This window comes from Crocuta crocuta, unplaced genomic scaffold, assembly GCF_008692635.1.
Source record: "Crocuta crocuta isolate KB4526 unplaced genomic scaffold, BGI_CrCroc_1.0 scaffold149, whole genome shotgun sequence".
NCBI lineage: Eukaryota > Metazoa > Chordata > Mammalia > Carnivora > Hyaenidae > Crocuta > Crocuta crocuta.
This window is the reverse complement of record NW_027551561.1, coordinates 9,308,934-9,326,815: the sequence shown is the minus strand read 5'-3', so window position 1 is coordinate 9,326,815 and position 17,882 is coordinate 9,308,934. Positions and strand designations below refer to the sequence as shown.

The following is a 17,882-nucleotide window of genomic DNA, read 5'->3' as shown; positions in this document are numbered from 1 at the left end:
TTTTTTTTTTTTTTTAAGTTTATCTGTGAGTGAGAAAGGGGGAGGGAGGGGCAGAGAGAATCCCAAGCAGGCTCCCCATTGTTAGAGGACAGAGCCCGGTGCAGGATTTGATCCCAAAACCGTGAGATCATGACCTGAGCCAAAATCAAGAGTCAGCCACTCAACCGACTGAGCCACCCAAGTACCCGTCTCGGTGCTTTTCTGAACTCCGGCCCTGTTTCTTGGGGAGTGGGTACAAATCACTGTTCTCTGTCCCCCAGTTCATATCAGCAGCACAGACCACAGCCTGAGGCCAGCCCCCGACCGGGAAGCAGGAGAGCAGCACAGCGCTCTTCCTGGGGGTGCTGCAGCTCCTGGCCCTGCAACAGGTGGTCTCCCTCAACTGCCCTCCTGGGCTCAGGGAGAGAGAAAATGTGAGGCCAGACAGCTGGGGTTTTGGGGCAGGACAGGCGGGCAGAGGACACACACTCAGTGTAAGTGGGCACCTTGAGTTGGGGGAGGTTAGTAGCAGATTTCCAGTCCTTATCATCACGGATCCGGGTGCAACGAGGGAATCGGATGGAGATCCCGTCGGCCGTGTGAGCCTCAGATTTGGAGAACTCAGCCCCTGTGATCTCCCACACGGCAGCTTTCTGTCAGGAGTTAAGTCAGGTCACTCGTAGGTTAAGAAGGGAAGCCTCTCCCAACCAGCTAGAAGCAATACAGAACCATTAAAACCCAAAAGCACTGGCTAACAGCTGGGAGACGGGTTCTAGTCTCACTGTTGCTGCTGCTATGTGACCTTAGGGAAGTTCTGGCTCTTCTCTGGGGCCTCAGTTTCTCTGTCAGTGCACAGAAGGAACCAGGCCTGGTTACTTCTAGAGCAAACCCTCTGCGTCTAGGGGATCGTTAGTCTCATCCTCTATTAAGGAGGATTCCTCAGGGCCAACTGGCCCATCACTTGGCTGACCAGTCCAGAGCCCCATCTGCGGGTGGGCTGTCTGTGAGGCTGAGATAGCATCTCTGTGGCAGTACAGAATCTGCAAACTCATTCTGTGGACTGGAGAGCCCCAGGCCACTGGGCTGGTACCTTTGGGTCTGGGACTATGAAATCAGGATAGTAGATCTTGTTGATTTTCAGCCAGCTGGGTATCTTGCTAGGATCCTGGAAGAGAAAAAAATGCTGTCCTGGGCTGTTCCCAAGGCAAAACAAGACTGAAATTCTACTCCCCTCCCCAGTCACAGGCTTGTGTGAAGAAGTGACTTTTCACCAAAAGCTCACCCTCACCCCGTGGGATCCTCCCTGCCCAGAGAGGGTATGGCCTAGGGGGCATGTGGCCAGTTTGCACAAGGTTGGCACTCAAAGACTCTGGAGGCCTCATATTTCTCCCATGGCCAATCAGCAGCTCTTTCTGTGGAGACAGATCAACGATCCCTGCGGTCCCCCAAGCACAGCCAGTCTGTGACAATGGCCAGTCCAGAGGCCTGGGCCAACCAGATCCCTTCCTCACCTTGCTGATCTTCACCATGTCCAGTTCCTTTTGTAGGCGGGCAAGCGTCGCATCATCGTGTCCTCCTGAACACTTGGTGACCGTGCACCACTTCTGGCTGCCTGGGTCATAGCAGCCCATAAGGAAGATGGACATCATGCCACCTGGGAGGGAGGGGGGGGTTAAGTCACAGATGGAGGGAGCCGTTGCTGCCAGCCCCAAGTGCCCAATGAGGGGCAGCCTGCTGGAAGGGAAAGCCTTGGGCCTGGCATAAGAGCACTGAGTGCCCCTCTTGGAGCTACCTCCTACTAGCTGTACCAGTTTAACCTTCATGCGCCCCAATTTCCTCTTCAGTAAATTAGGGATAATCACCTAGAACTTTTCAGGTTCCAGTAAGGAAAACTAACTTGAACAGTATCTGGCACACAGGAGATGCCTCAGACCCCAGCTTCCCCTCCAGTCGGGAGACTTTGACATTCTTCTCTGAGGAGAAAGTGGCCAGGCCCCGAGGAAGTAGTTGATGGTGAGCTTTTCTGTGCCAGGTAGCACAGGGTGCTCTTGCCTGACCTCTCCCTGCCCAAGTCTGTAACTCTCCGATATCCCTGCATGAAGTGACATGGACCTGTCTGGGGCCGTTGATCCCAGAACCGTGGAAGTCATGACTGGCCATGCCAGCAGATCAAGCCAATAAAAAAGCCAGCCTACACCCTGAGTGGTGCCTGTCAAAGAAGTCCCATCCCAGGGGCCAGAGGCCACTCTGACCTTTGCTCCCTTGCCCATAGAAGGCCCCAAGGACCACCAGGTCAGCTGTGTCAGCCATGGCCCCCTCGTTCAAATAGTCTTTCTTTACTTTCAGCCAGTGTCGCTTTCCAGGCTCATAGGTACCCTGAGGGAAAAGCAAGAGAGACCTCAAACTAGAATGGAAACCATAGGAGGGTGGGATTTACCTCTTCATTTGACATTTCAGCTCCACCACAGTGCCTGGCCCACTCTGGCCAAGACCCCCAGCTTCCAGCCCAGGAAACATACACGAACCCATCCTCTAGACACAGAACAGAGCTATGTGACCGTGGAAAGGGCCCTGCTGCAGCCAGCCCTGGCCACCTCAGACTGCCGCCGCCCTCTGCTGGCCAGGGCTGGAGACACTGGGGTGGAGGAGGCGAGAGCCTGCCGGACAGAGAAAGCAGACTGTGAGTGGCTCACCTTCACGTCCTTCAGCACCAGTCCTTCCAACCCCTCTCGGATGACCCGGTTTATCATGTCGGCCAAGTCTGAAGCTTTCTGAAGGACAACAGAGAGATGCTGAGGTTGGTGTGAGAACAGACAGTGCTGTGGCGGGGAGGTGGAGGCGGTGCCTCTTTGCACACTAGTGCATCGCCCAGTGGAAACACCCTGACTTGAGTACAACAAACCAAGGTCTTGAAAAGCAGGGATTCTCCCAACCAGAAAGCTGCTGCGGCTTTGAGACATGGGGAGCCTGTCTCAGAAGAGTGTTTCATGCCCTGTCCTCCCGGGGGTGACTAGCAGACGACACGCACATAGCAGCAGCCCCTATTCTCCCAGTCACATCTGACCAAGGGATTCTCTGCCCGGCTTTCAAACCACTAGGCAGCTGTCTGGGGTGCGGTCTTTGCTCACAGTGACTTGCTTCATTTCTGAGAACATGATCCGGTTGGGAATTTCAACCATGTTATCGTGAAGAAACTTCCGCCGCTCACACAGAGGCCTAAGGGGGACAAAAGAGCTGGGGTCAGGTCAGGATCCTCCGACCCCCATTAGGAGTTCTGAAGAGGGAGGGACTCAGCTCTAAACTGCTGCTTCATGAGAGGGTTTGCCATGGCTCAAAGCCCCCAAGTCTAACACTTCTGTCTGTCGGGCTAAGGGGGCTCTCTCGTGACCAAGCTACGCTACAAAGGCCACTTCACCCTTGCAGATCCTATTTCTGCTTCATGGAGCACTGTGTGTGTAGCAAGTGTGCTGCTACTTAGCTCCTTCCTCCCCAGCTCCTGGCTACAAAGAGGCACAGGCTTCAGCCCCTTCCCCTCCCTCCTTCCCAACGTGAGTCCCTACCTCCCTACTCAGGAGCCGAAAACAGGTCCCTCACCTGTCCATCAAGCTGACATCATTGAAGTAGATACAATCAAACACAAACAGGCAGACGTTCGCATCCTGGAAGGCAGCTTTCTGTAAGGGAAAATGAGGTAGTAGATACATAAGGCACAAAAATAAGAGGGTATAAAAGACAGGGAGTACGAGTCCTCTTCTGGAGACCCTCTAAAGCATCGGACAGGAAAGTCCTGTATATACTCTGAAGCCCCTGCACTTAGCAGACGGTCCTACATGGAAATCAACCCAATTCTATATTCCCAATACTAGCTCCTTTCACGCAACAAAAAACACATCTAAACTCAGGGCTAAATTCAGAAATAGTTCAGAAACAAAGAATGAGCCCAACCCTAAGTGACTGACATATTCCCCTCCATTCAGACCAACAGCGTGCATCCATACACATCCATGTGCACACATGCTCATTCCTGCACGTGTGGCCCTGACCGGTACCTTGTGCACCCCAAGAGTCCCAAAGGGCAGCGGTTTGCCTGTCTTAGTGTCAATCAGGAGCACCTCAGAGTCCAAGATCATGCTGTGGCCCCCAGGAAAAGCCTGGGGGATATAGTCCTTAAAGTGGGCCACCTGGAGACAAAAGGGTGACTTAGGTAAGGGAGGGAGGGCTAGGCAGCAGTGACCTGCAGCCGAGCCAGAAACAAAACCCAGGCCCCAGAAGGAACATAGACCACTGACGCGGGGAAGCCAAACTCATGTGCAAAACAGACCTAGGCCTTATCAGCCTAGACAACTGAGACAAGAGGAATGGGGTATTTCAGACCCAGGAAGAGGTTGGCCTATGTTGAGTCACCCTGGGCCACAGAGGAGAGTTTGGAGGAAAAAGGAAGAAACAGAGCGTTGAGTATGCAGAGGAGTAGGTGAGGGTAGCAAACATGAAGAGAGGAGGAAATGTGGGCAGGCAGACATTTGTCGGGGAGAACAGGTCAGTTAAAAAAAGATGGATGGATAGGAAGAAATGGACCCTCTTAGGAGCAGCAAGGAAACAGGAGGGTCTTCTCTGAGTGAGAGCTCTAAACCCACAACCATCTTCAAAATGAGTAAGAAAGCATGTTTGGAATTAGAGTTCTCCCTGATAAAGGCAAAAACCTAGTCCCTGATAGTTCCAGAAAGGGAGCAGTCCCACCGTAACCCATGGTAGCCCCCGCCAGGTGATGCCAGCAGTGAGGTCAAGAGAGCGTGACTGTGGCCCAATCTTCCCCTGGGCAGGGCACGCAGGCCCTTGCTACCTATGGGGCTGGAAGCTGGGAGAGGAGAGGCCTGTACACCCGTCCCGCTCTGCTTCAACCCTCAACCCAGCTCTTTACAAATCCAGAGTACAGGAGAGACAAGGACGGAAGAACTTTGCTAAGGCACAGAGGGAAAGGGCTCTAACTGAAAAGCCAGGCCCAGACTTCTTCCTGGATAACAGAGGTGCCCACTGAGCAGCCCACTGGGAACAGTTCCTGGGCCCAAGCCAGTGACCCTGGACAATTCTCCCTAGGGAGGACAGTGCTGAGCCCTCCTCCTCTGGACACCTGAATGAATGGCCCGAGGCTCCATGCTCTCACAGGAAGGCAAGGTGAGGGGAGCACGTGAGCCACACAGCACATCCCCCTCACCCCCGGAACTCTGACAAGTGGAGTCTGAGCGAGGAGAGAACAGGTAGCAAGGACAGGAAGTCCATCTACTCACAAGCTTCTGGGGCCAGATGTTCCAGGTGCTTTTCCCTGAAGACAGCTCAAAGGCTCACAGAGGCCCTGAGTGCTGAGGTTCTTAATGCCCCTGAATGATGGACAGGAGTCTGGGCTCCCAGATGTCCCCACTGGACTGTGCTTACATCAGAATATAAGCCTCCAGGGGGCAGGAACTTTTGTCCATTTTTTACTGCTGTACGTCCACTCCTAGAGCAGTGCTCAGCACAGACAAAACGCTCGATAAATATTTACCAAACTCATGAAGGACAGTCCAGCAGCCTTTTGTAACCGAACTGTAATTTGGCCCTGAGAAGCACACGGGACATGGACACCCAAGAGACAAGCACTGCAAGTCACCTGCCAGGTGAGTGCACTGTCCCAGTGTCACTGTGGGCAAGGGGAGCATCACTGTCACCTGGGGGACTGTGCTCACTGTCCCCTGGGGTTCTGTGCTGGGGTTCTGAGCCCAAGTCTGGGCTCTCTGACTGTCCCTGCTGGACAGCCCCTCATTATAAGACTCCAAAAACAAACCCATACATTCACTCAACAAATGGAAGATAAACCCTGTTGTGTACCAGAGCTGAAATTACTATGAACCCTGCCCCTGAGAGTCTTAGAGGCAGGAAGGGAAAGAAAGTCCCCGCAGAAAGGAAGGAACCTATACCTTGTGAGGCAAGACAGGCTTGAGGCTGCGGCTGAAGTAGCTGAAGTGGTCCCCATTCTTATGCACTTGGACTCGCTCCCCATCGTACTTGATCTCAGAGAACATGCCGTTAGGACACTTCTTCATCGCATGCTCGATGGACTTGCAGGCCTCAGCCTTGGGGTGGGGAAAGACAAGCCTGGAGACTTACAGGTGCTCTCCCATTGGAGGCTGCTCAGCGGGGACAGCCCCAGAGTCCACGTCCCAGGAAATGAGGACCAGAGGATGCCCTCAGGGCTGGCACAGAACTTGCTTTTTGAGGACTACGAACGTGATTCATTTTTAAAGAGCAATAAACTTCCACTGAAACAGCATTTCACTTTTTTCTCAATAATTTAAGATCTTGCAAGGCCCTGGCTTATTGTTAACCATACCAGTTAGTAGAGGTGTGTGCAGAGGAGGTATGTAGAAGTAAGATACGGGATGCAGAAGGTTGACGGGGGCTGGCAGGGTGGCAGTGGTCAGAGACCCCCAGGACAGGTCACAGGAGTGCTTAGTCACATACCAGGGACACCCTGACTCACACAACAGTGACTGACTACTGTTCTAGGGCTATTCACGGGTATAGATCATACACAGAGCCCCGCTGCACCCTCCATGTGCTATCTTACATGAGGGACGCTGTCTTCGTTTTATGGATGAGAAAACAAGACATTCAAAGAGGTCGAGTCCTTACTTAAAATTATATAGCTGGTCAACGGCAGGGCTGGTGTTTGCAGCTAGCCCTGACTCCAAAGCCTATGAGGTTAAGCACTAAGCTAGAGAACCCATGCCACTCTTCAAATAAGTGACAGGTTGTACAACGGACTCCCGAAAGAATTCTTATAAAAGTCAGAAAGACCACTACTGTAGGTGACAGGAGTCTTGTCCCCGGGGTGGCGAACTCACAAATTCGGAACTGGCCATCCTGCATTCCCGGGAGGGAGAGAACACTTCTATGAAGGTGTTAGTAGCACACACAAGGCAGGTTCATGAAAGGCACTTCACATGCTGGAGCAACTCGGGGAGCACACAGTGGCCTGGCAGCATATGTGTGGGGGCCCGATGCACAGAAAAACCAATGCCAGAAAGGAAATCCCACATCTCGTGAAATGAACAGAGGCTCAAGATGATCTCAGTTGGACCTGGTCTTCATTCCTTGAGCTGCTGCTTTCCAGAAGAAAATGAGGCCAAGTCACCCTGTCATAAGAAGCTCCGCTCTGCCACTAAGTCTCAGAGCTACTTTGGCATAGGTCACAGAACCACAGGAGTTACTTAATATAGGGGCGCCTGGGTAGCTCAGTTGGTTAAGTGTCCGACTTCAGCTCAGGTCATGATCTCACGGTTGGTGGGTTCAAGCACCACATCAGGCTATGTGCTGACAGCTAGCTCAGAGCCTGGAGCCTGCTTCAGGTTCTGTATTTCCCACTCTCTCTCTGACCCTCCTCTGCTCATGCTGTCTCTCTCTCTCTCTCAAAAATAAATAAAACATTAAAAATTTTAATAAAAAACCAAGGAGTTACTTAATACATCCACCTGTTTTCAGGAAAGAGGACTGACAAACCATTCTAAGTAAGTGCTTCAGAAGGTTTCATACATCAGTCATGTAGGGAAATGAAAAAACTAAGAAAGGCTAAGTAACTCATTCAAGATTCTACAGCTTCTTGCTGGTGGCAGAGTTGGGCCTAGAGGTCAGGTATTTGTGCTAGATCACACTGCCTTCTCTGTTGCCTTTATTTCCCCACAGAGACACACCCCTCCACATCTCTGCTGTTCCTTCCCCCAAACCCCTCCAGCATTCATACCCCGGCAGATCTCACAAGGATGGTCAGTGTCTGGAGAACGTGGGGCCGGAGCAGCATCCTTACCAGCATGGGCTGCACTGGCGTCATCAGTGAAGCCTGGACACTCAGAGCTCGTCTCCGGCCTGGCTCCTTTTCCACCTCCTGCTCGTTGTGGAGGACTCGCTCCACCACATCCTGCAGGTTGCGTGAGGCTTTGAAGGCTTCATAGGCATTGGGGTCAAGGGCATCTAACCTGCCAAGGCAGACAGAAGCAAGGAAACAAAACCCACTGTCTCTGACCTCATTGCTTTAGACAGCAGTCAGTCCTCACAGAGAGAATATCTCAATATGGAGGGGAAGCGTATGCTCTACTGTCTAAAGCCTTTCACAGGAGGAAAAGCTCTTGGAAAACTCAGCAATTTTGAGATACTAGGCCTCTGTGGATGCTGCCATAGCAAAGAGGGGGCTGGAGTGGATGAACAACTCATACTCTATTTTTTGAACACACTCCATACTTTCAATTTTAACAACTGTCTGAGAAGACTATCCTTACATTTTATATGAGGAGATGGAGGGTGTGTTAGGTCTAGTGATGTGTCCCACACGAAGGAATAAGAGGATAAGGATTCAAATCTAGATTGGGACTCCAAAGTCCTGACCCCAGTTGGCAACAAAGGAAGCTGGCAGCTCAGGCTGTCAGAAGAGCTGGTACTTACACATGTTTTGCGCCTGAGTTCATCTTCAGATCATGTTTGATCAATCTGATGATGCATTTAAGGTCATTGGCTGTACACCTAGGGGTGAGGCACATTCAACTTGCCTTTGAAGAGTTCTGGAACCCCAACCCGTCCTTTCCTGGTGATTCCATTACCCCATGCCCATCCCCACTGGGCAGCTCCCCTGACCTGGATGCGATATCCTGCAGGGCCTGTTGCTGCTCATCCTCCTTGGTGAGCTTGGAGAGCTGAAGGAGGAATTCATCTACCTCTTGGATGGTAAGGAGGCTCTTGGCAGCTGGAGGGAAAGACTTGCTCTGCTCAAAGAAGACTCTGATTGTCTCTGACACGTCACCCTGTCTCCAAAAACCAAAATGGCTCTGCTGCAACCCCAGAGTGGCCAAGTGTATCCCCCAAACCCCCAGGACTAAAGCAGAGATTCCAATCATCACTCCTATTCCCAACTCACACATACTGGCCTCACTCCTTAGAGACTCTATCCCACCCACAGTTCCTGGAAAGGGCACCTCCACCTGCCATAGGATCTGGCCATGTGCCCTGGATGAGAAGTGATGTGAAGAAGGACTGATCCAGGACTGAGCCAATTGGATTCCTGTGAGAATTTGGACTAAGAAACAAATATGGTCATCAGATAAGGGCAGCGCTCAGCTAGAAACTATCCATGCTGCCAAAGCTGGAATCGTGAACAAACAAAAGCTGAATACTATACCAAGTTATAGTGAAAAAAAAAAGCAAGAAAAAGTAGGGCCCAGAACAAGAACTCAAGCAAAGCCAGTAGAAGTCTCGACCCCTGTCCTCAAGATCTAGGCCTCTCATTGGTCAGCAGTATGATTTCAGTCCTCAACCTTGGGAAACTAACGGCTGGGGCCTCTAGGAAAGGAAGCTCTCTCGAAAAGGAAGCTTGCTCAAATGGGTTTCAGTTTCCTAAAACAGTACGTGCCCCAACCAGAAAAAAGAGGTTGCAGGTGTCCGGCATGGCACAGCCCCACCTGGCATGCCACCAGCCCTCCCTTTCCTCTGACCTGCTCCAGGTCTCGTGCCATATCATCTGGGTTGCAGTTAAAAATGCGGCTGAAAAGCTTCACAATCTGCTTATCGTTCAAGTTATAAACACTCTTAATAACACCCGGCAGCAGCAGCTTCACTGTTAGGTACACGTCACCGTGGAAACCATCTGGAGGCAGAAGAATAGAACCCTTCTTGAGAAACAGAGCTTAAACAAACACATACATAAACTCAAGGAACTGAAAAAGGTGTCTACATCACTGTCTGTGCCGCCACAATACCCCGTGTATTTCATTACAGAGGTAGAGGCTACTGCAGCTGGTGGCTCGTGGCTTATGCACCTACCTCCCTGGATGAACTCCCACAGGGCAGAGCCACCATTTTGCTTTAGTGTCCCAGTGATGAGCACATTACAGATGCTCAATGATCATTTGTTAGATGAATGAAAGAGCTGGAAAATTCTATTCCAGCTGTCCACGCAGTTCACAAAAACCTTATCAAATGTGCGTGATAGTGAACTTTCCTCTTGGTCAAATGCAATAGGCTCTTCTGGCCTCCTGAGGGTAAAATAAGGGCAGCATAAGAGCGGTGCCAATGTGCTCCAAGCACAACTGGCTGCGCCCCCTGTGGGGCCTGATAAGAAGTAAAAACGGGGGTCCCTGGGGACTCAGTTGGTTGAGTGTCTGACTTCGGCTCAGATCATGATCTCACAGCTTGTGAGTTCAAGCCCTGTGCTGGGCTCTGTGCTGACTGCCCAGAGCCTGCTTCCCATTCTGTATCTCCCTCTCTTCCTGCCCTATCTCCCCTCACGATCGATCGGTCTGTCTGTCTCTCTCTGTCAAAAATAAACATTAAAGAAAAAAAGAAGTAAAAATGCAGGGCTCATTGTTCAAAATTATCAAGAATTTAATGTGGTACCTGGCTGGCTCAGTACAGCACGCAACTCTTGATCTCGGGGTTGTGAGTTTAAGCCTCACATGGGTGTAGAGATTACTTAAAAATAAAAACTCTGAAGAAAAAAAGGAATTTCAAGACTGTATTAACAGAAGATTAAACCAAGCAAGGGGCCCCCGTGAAACTGTACAGTTCAAACGCCCATGAAACCAGGCACGGCTCAGAGCTCTTCAGAGGAAAAGCCCATCCAGGATGTTCTATGGCCCACCTCCTGCTGAACCTTTCCGAAGGAAGTCCTGGATGATCTGGGTCTTCGTGTTGTAGCTAGGATTTTCAGCCACCATGGCACACAACTTCCGAAACTCACGCAGCAGACAATCCTTGTGCTTGGGGTCACATCTGCTTGAGGACAGGCTTGCCTTAGGGGTAGGGCTTGAGCGGGCTTCCCCAGAGTTGTTGGGCTTGGCTGTGGGAGAGAGAAACATGGGGGAGGATTCACTGGCCTTGCTGAGCAAGAAGAAAGGGAAACTGATAAGCACTCCGCTGGAGCTTCACTTAATCCCCCCAGATAGCCCTGTGGGAGGGGGGATATCATTATACCCATCCCACAGGTACAGAACACACGTGACAGCTATTCATGGTTAAACAACAGCCTCACACCCCTGCAGGGGCCCAGCCAACGTGCATCTGTTTATATGAGTGCTGCACAGAACAGGTCACATTTTTGCCGAGAGCAGCCCTCAGCAATGGTAAAGCTGACCCCAGATAAGTGGGGAGGAGAGCAGAAGAAACTAAGGGACAAATTAGTCAGTGGGAAACTGTCACTATCACAGACTACCGGGGCTGGAGGAAGCCTTAAGTTAAAGATTACCTAGTTCAATGTCTTCATACTGATGAGGAACCCAAGACCAGAGAGAAGGCGTTTCCAGCCTTTCACCACTCCCACCTGCCCATCACCATTTCTTTCCTTTTCCAAAATAAAAGGAAGCCAATGGGCAAATTTTCCTCCAGACATCCCCATGCAGTCCTCTCTTACCTCCTGTGGCTATTTACAAAGCCAATTTCATTCTGCAAGCTTGCAGCGAGTTGTCAGCAAGCAGGTTGCTGATGTAAGCTTCCTCCTGTCTGTGGCTTGTAAATTATAAACCCATGCTCATCTCTGACTTGGAGTCTAAAGAGGATTTTAGGGAACAAAATCTCCAAAGTGTCCATGTTCAGCAGGATGCAAGAATTTAGAACACCCCATTTCTCTCAGTTCCTCCCCAATTTCCCTCCCTAGGACCAGGGCCCTTCCAGAAACATGCTGTCCTGTATTTGTCTTTAGCCTACCACCAAACAAAAAACAAACCTCAGAGTTTTGAAATAATAAAAACCCCAAAGAATCAGGCACTGTTTTTACGATCTTCGCTCCATTAGTGCTCTGAAATTACTGTGGGGAAAACGAGGCAGGTGTTCCTGTTCCCACTCCACAGATGAGGCCACAGCAGCTCAGAGGTGATGGTCTGAGCAAGCGGTCATGTGCTGGGACTTCTGCCTTCAAGCCTACGCTTCTTTCACTCACAAAAACCTACTTCGGTGAACAATTTCTAAGACCGTGTGTTTGGCTTTACTTACTTTACCTGAGTCAGTCATAAAAATGTCTCCAAATAAAAGAGGCAGCAGGGTGCAGGGAAAAGAGCACAGGCATTGGAGTTCAACAGACTTCAGCACAAATACTAACTCCGTAATGAACCTGGACATCAGCTTTCTCCTTCATAAAATGGGCCTCCTAAAAGTCCTTCGTAAGGTTAACTGAAGAACAAACCAAATGACGTAGGCAGAAGTTCCTGGCCCAGCGCCACCTGTCACATAAGGCCATGCGTGACATCTCCCTTCCTCCATATTTTCAGCTCTGGTTTGGGCAAGGTTAGGGATGCAAGTTCTCAAACTTCCCTCATTACCAAAACACAAGGAAGTTGTAGGGCATGGTATAATCATCTCCATCCGACCCACGTGACCACTTCAAGGGGAAAATGTCTTGCCAATACAAAACCTCTTTAGGCTGTGATAGTCACGTATACAAAGAAATGCTATACAAGTGGAACGCTGAAAATCAGCCATTACCTGTCTCTGCTCAAAGGAAAGCAAATTTATGAAGGAGGCTAGATAGCACAGAATTTTCACTCTTAGCCAGAATCCTGAATAGGATTCCAAATTAAAAGGACCATTACAGCTAAAGTAGCCCTAATCTCTTACCTGTAAAACCAGAAAATTTCCGGGGATTGGTATTGGTGACCAATGAGGCACCTTTCACTGGAGAGGTCACCTGGCCAGTGGCTGTCAGCTTAGCCTGGACAACAGCTTTCTTCTTTGGTGTGCTTGTTGCCTTAGAAGACAAATCTGTAGAACCCCAAAGGGAGGGAGGAATATGATTCAGTGACAAATCCCTGAGAAAAGCTTCCAAAGAATTTAACTGCTCTTACAGCCTTGCTTGGTTAAGTTACTACCATGACATTGCCACCAGGTTGACTGCAGACTGATTATTTTTTAAGTTTATTTATTTTGAGAGAGAGAGAGGGAGGGAGAGGCAGACAGACAGGGAGAGAGAGAATCCCAAGCAGGGTCTGGGCTACCGTGGGGCTGGAACTCATAAACCATGAAATCATGACTTCAGCCGAAATCAAAAGTCAGACCCTTAACCGACTGGGCCACCTGGCTGCCCCTGGACTGATCTTTTTGAGTGGAGTTAGTGGGTAACAGAGGACTGGGGGTCAGGGGAAGGGGGAGCAGGCTCTGGGGACAAAAAACCCCATTACTCTTTACTTCTATTAGTAACTTATATTTTCATTCACACTCTCTACTTCTTATCTCATATATAATGAACTCCAGATTTGGGAGAANGGAAAGTAAAATGAAGATGGAGGGCAGAGCAGGTCAGGTTGGCACAGGCAGGAAAAGTCCCAGCTGCTGAGTTTTTTGAGCTGTGTAACAGTTGGACTCGACGTTGTATTTCTCTCCCTCTGAAGATTAGTCAGAAAGTGACAAAGGCTAAGGCCAATGGCCAAGTAAGGACAGGATGGGGAACTTGAGAAAGGAGTATATGCGAAGAAGCTTTCTCTCCTGAAAGTCTTCCCTCCTCTCTATGAGCAATGAGATAGATGCTCCCCTTTTGAAAAAAAATTTTTAATTTTTTTGCTCATTTTTAGAGCCATGGCTACAGTCCTCCTATAGTGACCCCAAAACTATACTTCATTGAACACAGGATTACTTTAAAAATGAACACATGGAGGAGCGCCTGGGTGGCTCAGTTAGTGTCCTACTCCTGATTTCGGTCATGATCTCATGGTTCGTGGGTTTGAGACCCACATGAGGCTCCGCGCTGACAGTACTGAGCCTGCTTGGGATTCTCTCTAGATACAGAGCATCTAGATTTTGTTCTTCAAAGACACTCCCCACTAATAAGAACCAGGACCCTTCAGAGAAATGGTTGATTCCAGAGTTATGGTAGGATACATATGAGGTAAACCTAAGAGGGGCACCTGGCTGGGTTAGTCTGGTGGAGCATATGACTTTTTTTTTCTTTTTTTGAGAGAAAAAGAGAGAGAGAGAGAGAAGACAGAATTCCAAGCAAGCTCCACACTGTCAGCACAGAGCCAGATGTGGGGCTCAATCCCACGAACTGCAAAATCATGACCTGACTCAAGAGTTGGACGCTCAACAGACTGAACCACCCAGACACCCCAGAGTATGTAACTCTTGATCTCAGGGTTGTAAGTTCAAGCCCCAATTGCGTGTAGAGGTTATTTTAAAATCCTAAAAATTATAAGGAAATAAAATTAAAAAAAAAAAAAATAAGGTAAGCCTAAGAACATTATGCCACAAAATTAAGGAGGTACTTTAAAATATTTTATTTTTATTTAAATATAATTTATTGTCAAAGTGGCTAACATACAGTGGGTAAAGTGTGTTCTTGTAAAATATTTTTAAAAAGGGGCATCCGGGTGGCTCAGTCAGTTGAGCGTCCAACTCTTGATTTGGGCTCAGGTCATGATCCCAGTATCATAGCACTGAGCCCTGCATTGGGCTCTGTGCTGAGCACAGAGCTGGCTTGCAATTCTCTCTCTCCCTCTGCCCCTTCCCCACACATGTGTGCATTCTCTCTCAAAATAAAAAATAAATTAAGTTTTTAAAAAACATTAAACGGAACGATGAGGTATTGGGGCACCTGGGTGGCTCAGACAGTTAAGCGCCAGACTTCAGTTCAAGTCATGATCTCACGGTTCTTAAGTTCGAGCCCCACACTGGGCTCTGTGCTGACAGNATAAATATTAAATAAATATAAATTTAAAAAAAATTTAAAAAATGATGAGGCATCTAGGACACAGAAACCAGCTCAAAGGGGTTTCCCAAGTGACCAAATATGGGGTAAGTACCAAATTAATAAAATACAATAAAATTATAAGCCACCAGTAAAAAGCAACCTGTGAGTCCATAGGATAAGAAGCTGAAAGATAAGAGGGTATGGTAGTAGGTACTCTAGTCTTCAAAAATACCGATGGCATAAAAAGAAAAAATAAAAATAAAAGGACTATAGAAATGTTCCAGATTAAAGGAGGCCAAAGAGACAACAAAATGCAATACCTGATCCTGGAGTGGGATTCTATAGCAGAGGAAAAAGCTATAAAAGATACCATCTGACCAATTGACATAACTAGTTGTGGATGAAAATATTATATAAAGCATCTATTTACTGGAGTTGATAACTATGTTATGGTCATGTAAGAGACATTCCTATTCTTAGGATATACACACTGAAGTACTTCAAGGCCAAGGTTCAGGAAAAAAAAACTGTGCGTATGCAAAGAGATGGTAACAGCACACACAGGAACACAAATCATAATGTATAGAGAACGAAACGGTAATAATAGGTATGTCTGGGGAAAAGGAAAATGAGCTTTCTTTTTTCTTTTTTTATCCTCACAACTCTTCTGTGAGTTTGGAAATATTTCCAAAAAGTTAAAAAACCTCAAAACACAACAAAAAAGAAGGAAGGCGGGGGAAAAATGGGATTCTACTCTCCTCCTCTTCTCTCTCAGCACCAGTGCGATGAACAGGCAGTTGCCCACCCACCTGCAATGTGCTGGCTTATCTGTTCCTTCTCATTATCTTCCAGCTCCTCCCAGCCTTCCAGCTCGGTGAGGTCCTCAATTTTTTTCGTGGTGGCCCGGGCCCGCTCCAGTTTCTCAAACATGCATTTAATGTGATACCACTCTTTCATATCGCCCCCGGACTCCGAGAAGGGGTTGGGCACCACTTTGCCGATCCGGCATACACCCTTCACAATCTTTTCTTTGCACTTTTTGCAGCCGGCCGTGCCACGCTTGGCATAGTCCACACAGAACCGTTGCTCGGCCATCTCACAGGGGCCACTGCAGAGTCCCACATGCGACCCTGGCAAGAAAACAAGGCAGGTGGCACGTGGTCTTAGACTGCCTTTCTGGGATGACAGAACAGGCTTTCTTCTCTGGAGGAGGCCGTGCCCATGAAGCAGCTCTGTTTCTGACCAATGGCCGAACTGTCTCCTGTCAGGCCAGAGATGATGTTCTCTGAAGAGGCACAGTTCTTTTCGCCCGAGTGCGCGGAGGGTTGGGAGGAAGATCTTGAAAGCCAAAGTCATACAGCTGCATGAAAAAGAGGCAGGAAAAGTGACATATAAAGCAGGACCTAGGCTTCCACCGTCCCCAGAGGCCAGAGTCCTAATACAGTCCATGCTAACCAAACATTTCCCAAAGTATTAAAGATTTATTGCCCACAGGATGAAGTCGGGTTCCAAAACAGGACAATTCAGTTTGCAAAAGGGTGTTCAAGTATCTAACGCATACTCGTACATCTAGTAAATCACAATCAAGGGGATCAAATCCAAGTAACATAAAAGCTTTTCTCAGGCCATCAGCAACATCCAATACTCGTAATGGATGATGACGTGTAAGCATTATAAGATCCTGAAGTTTCTTTTTAATCGTCAAGAACTGCATTATATTTGTGAAGGTTTTAATGTGAACTATTAACATACATGCCATCCTCTGAAAATAATTCACCCTATAGATCTGTGATGTAATCAGATGAACTATTTTGAGAGGCCATTAAGTGGAGAGCCTGGAACCAGACTGCTTGGGTTCATATCCAAGCTCATTAGCTGTGTGACCTGGGTAGGTCACTTAACATCTCTCTTCCTCAATTTCCTCAACTGTAAATGTGGAAAATGATAGTACCTAACTTGTCATTCTATGAGGAAGGCTCATAGGGCAGAGCTGGGCATACAGCACAGGTTCAATACCCACTGGAAGCACTTAAATTCTTTAAGTACAGGCTCCGTCTGTGCAATCAGCCTGTTCATAATTTAGCACCTTGAATCAGGGAATGATGAAACGGGATGGCAAGAATCAAAGGAACTTGATAAATCAACCCAAACGGAAACAGGGATTGGTATCGCCCCACCTTTTCATATTCATGTTTTCTAAAGTATCTTCATTCTTCTAATTTTAAATATACTGGAAATTCTTTCCAGTCCACACAGGCTTTGTAAAAGGGAAAGTTATCTGCTTACAATGACAAGCCGGTTTTAAGTCCTGTAGTGCAACAACGATGCAGAAAAAGGCAGGTGGATGGGAATCAGATATAGGAGTGCGACTGGGACTGTTCAGTTTAGGGATTCTGTTACTTTTGAGAAAACCCTTAACTCCTTGGAGTTTCGGTTTTTGTTAATTTAGAAAGTAGGGAAGACAATACCTAATTCACAGGATGACTGGGAAAATTTAAACGAGTCCATAGATGGGCTGGGAGGGAGGGGCCCTGAACTCCCTGAAAACGCATACAAAGTGTGCAGATTCATAAAGGGACGTTCTCTTGGAGAGACGGTGTGCAAAGGTGAGGTACGTGGGTAGGGCAGGCCGATCAGGGGAGCCCAGGGCGACTAAGGTTTCCACACTATTCTCAGAACAGTTTGGGAGGCGCGCCCCCTCCCTCCGCACGGAGCGCCGCGCAGCGCCCCACCCTCCGCGGGGCCGCGAGGAGGCACCACGCTGCTCTCAGCGAGCCCATCGGCCCGCAGCCCCCCAACCGCCGCGGCTCAGTGTTTCCTCCAACGTGGTGGAGAACGAAACCGCTGGGGCCCGAACGCAGCCCGGGCCGGGAAGCTAGCGCCCCGAAGCCGCTCTTCCAGAGGGCCTTCCCCGACGCCCTCAGCGAGTGTGTAGGTCGATTGGCTGGCGCGGAGGAAGGGGGAAACCGAGTCCCTCGGTTCGGGCCGGCCAGGGGCGCGAGGACACGGCCCGGGGCTAGGGAAGGGGACGCGACGGGCAGAGAAAGCCTCCCGACGCTCACGGACTTGCACGGACGTTCACTGGCCTCGGTGCGGCCAGCGTGACTCCGCGGGGACCTCGAGGGACCCTCCCGCGCGCGGAGCCGTGGGGGTCCCCGGGACCGACGGGCCAACCCCCGTGGGCTCCCGGGGGGCCTCCACGTCACGGAGGGTG

General features: G+C 49.3%; 1 protein-coding gene across 2 annotated transcripts in view; it reads right to left on the bottom strand.

Moving 5' to 3' along the window:
• The window catches only part of LIG3 (DNA ligase 3), a 20,761-nt gene that overhangs the window by 2,622 nt on the left and 257 nt on the right, over positions 1-17,882 (bottom strand). For both annotated transcript variants that reach the window (XM_077749889.1, XM_077749890.1), the window contains exons 2-17: positions 15,478-16,028; positions 12,604-12,747; positions 10,637-10,834; positions 9,492-9,643; positions 8,638-8,804; positions 8,449-8,526; positions 7,817-7,985; positions 5,931-6,086; positions 4,029-4,160; positions 3,574-3,653; positions 3,108-3,195; positions 2,673-2,750; positions 2,232-2,355; positions 1,491-1,633; positions 1,070-1,144; positions 486-632 (exon numbers count right to left, since the gene is read on the bottom strand). In XM_077749889.1, the coding sequence (XP_077606015.1) occupies positions 486-632; positions 1,070-1,144; positions 1,491-1,633; positions 2,232-2,355; positions 2,673-2,750; positions 3,108-3,195; positions 3,574-3,653; positions 4,029-4,160; positions 5,931-6,086; positions 7,817-7,985; positions 8,449-8,526; positions 8,638-8,804; positions 9,492-9,643; positions 10,637-10,834; positions 12,604-12,747; positions 15,478-16,024 (2,478 nt within the window). In that variant the 5' untranslated portion in view covers positions 16,025-16,028. The remainder of the gene's footprint in view (positions 1-485; positions 633-1,069; positions 1,145-1,490; positions 1,634-2,231; positions 2,356-2,672; positions 2,751-3,107; positions 3,196-3,573; positions 3,654-4,028; positions 4,161-5,930; positions 6,087-7,816; positions 7,986-8,448; positions 8,527-8,637; positions 8,805-9,491; positions 9,644-10,636; positions 10,835-12,603; positions 12,748-15,477; positions 16,029-17,882) is intronic.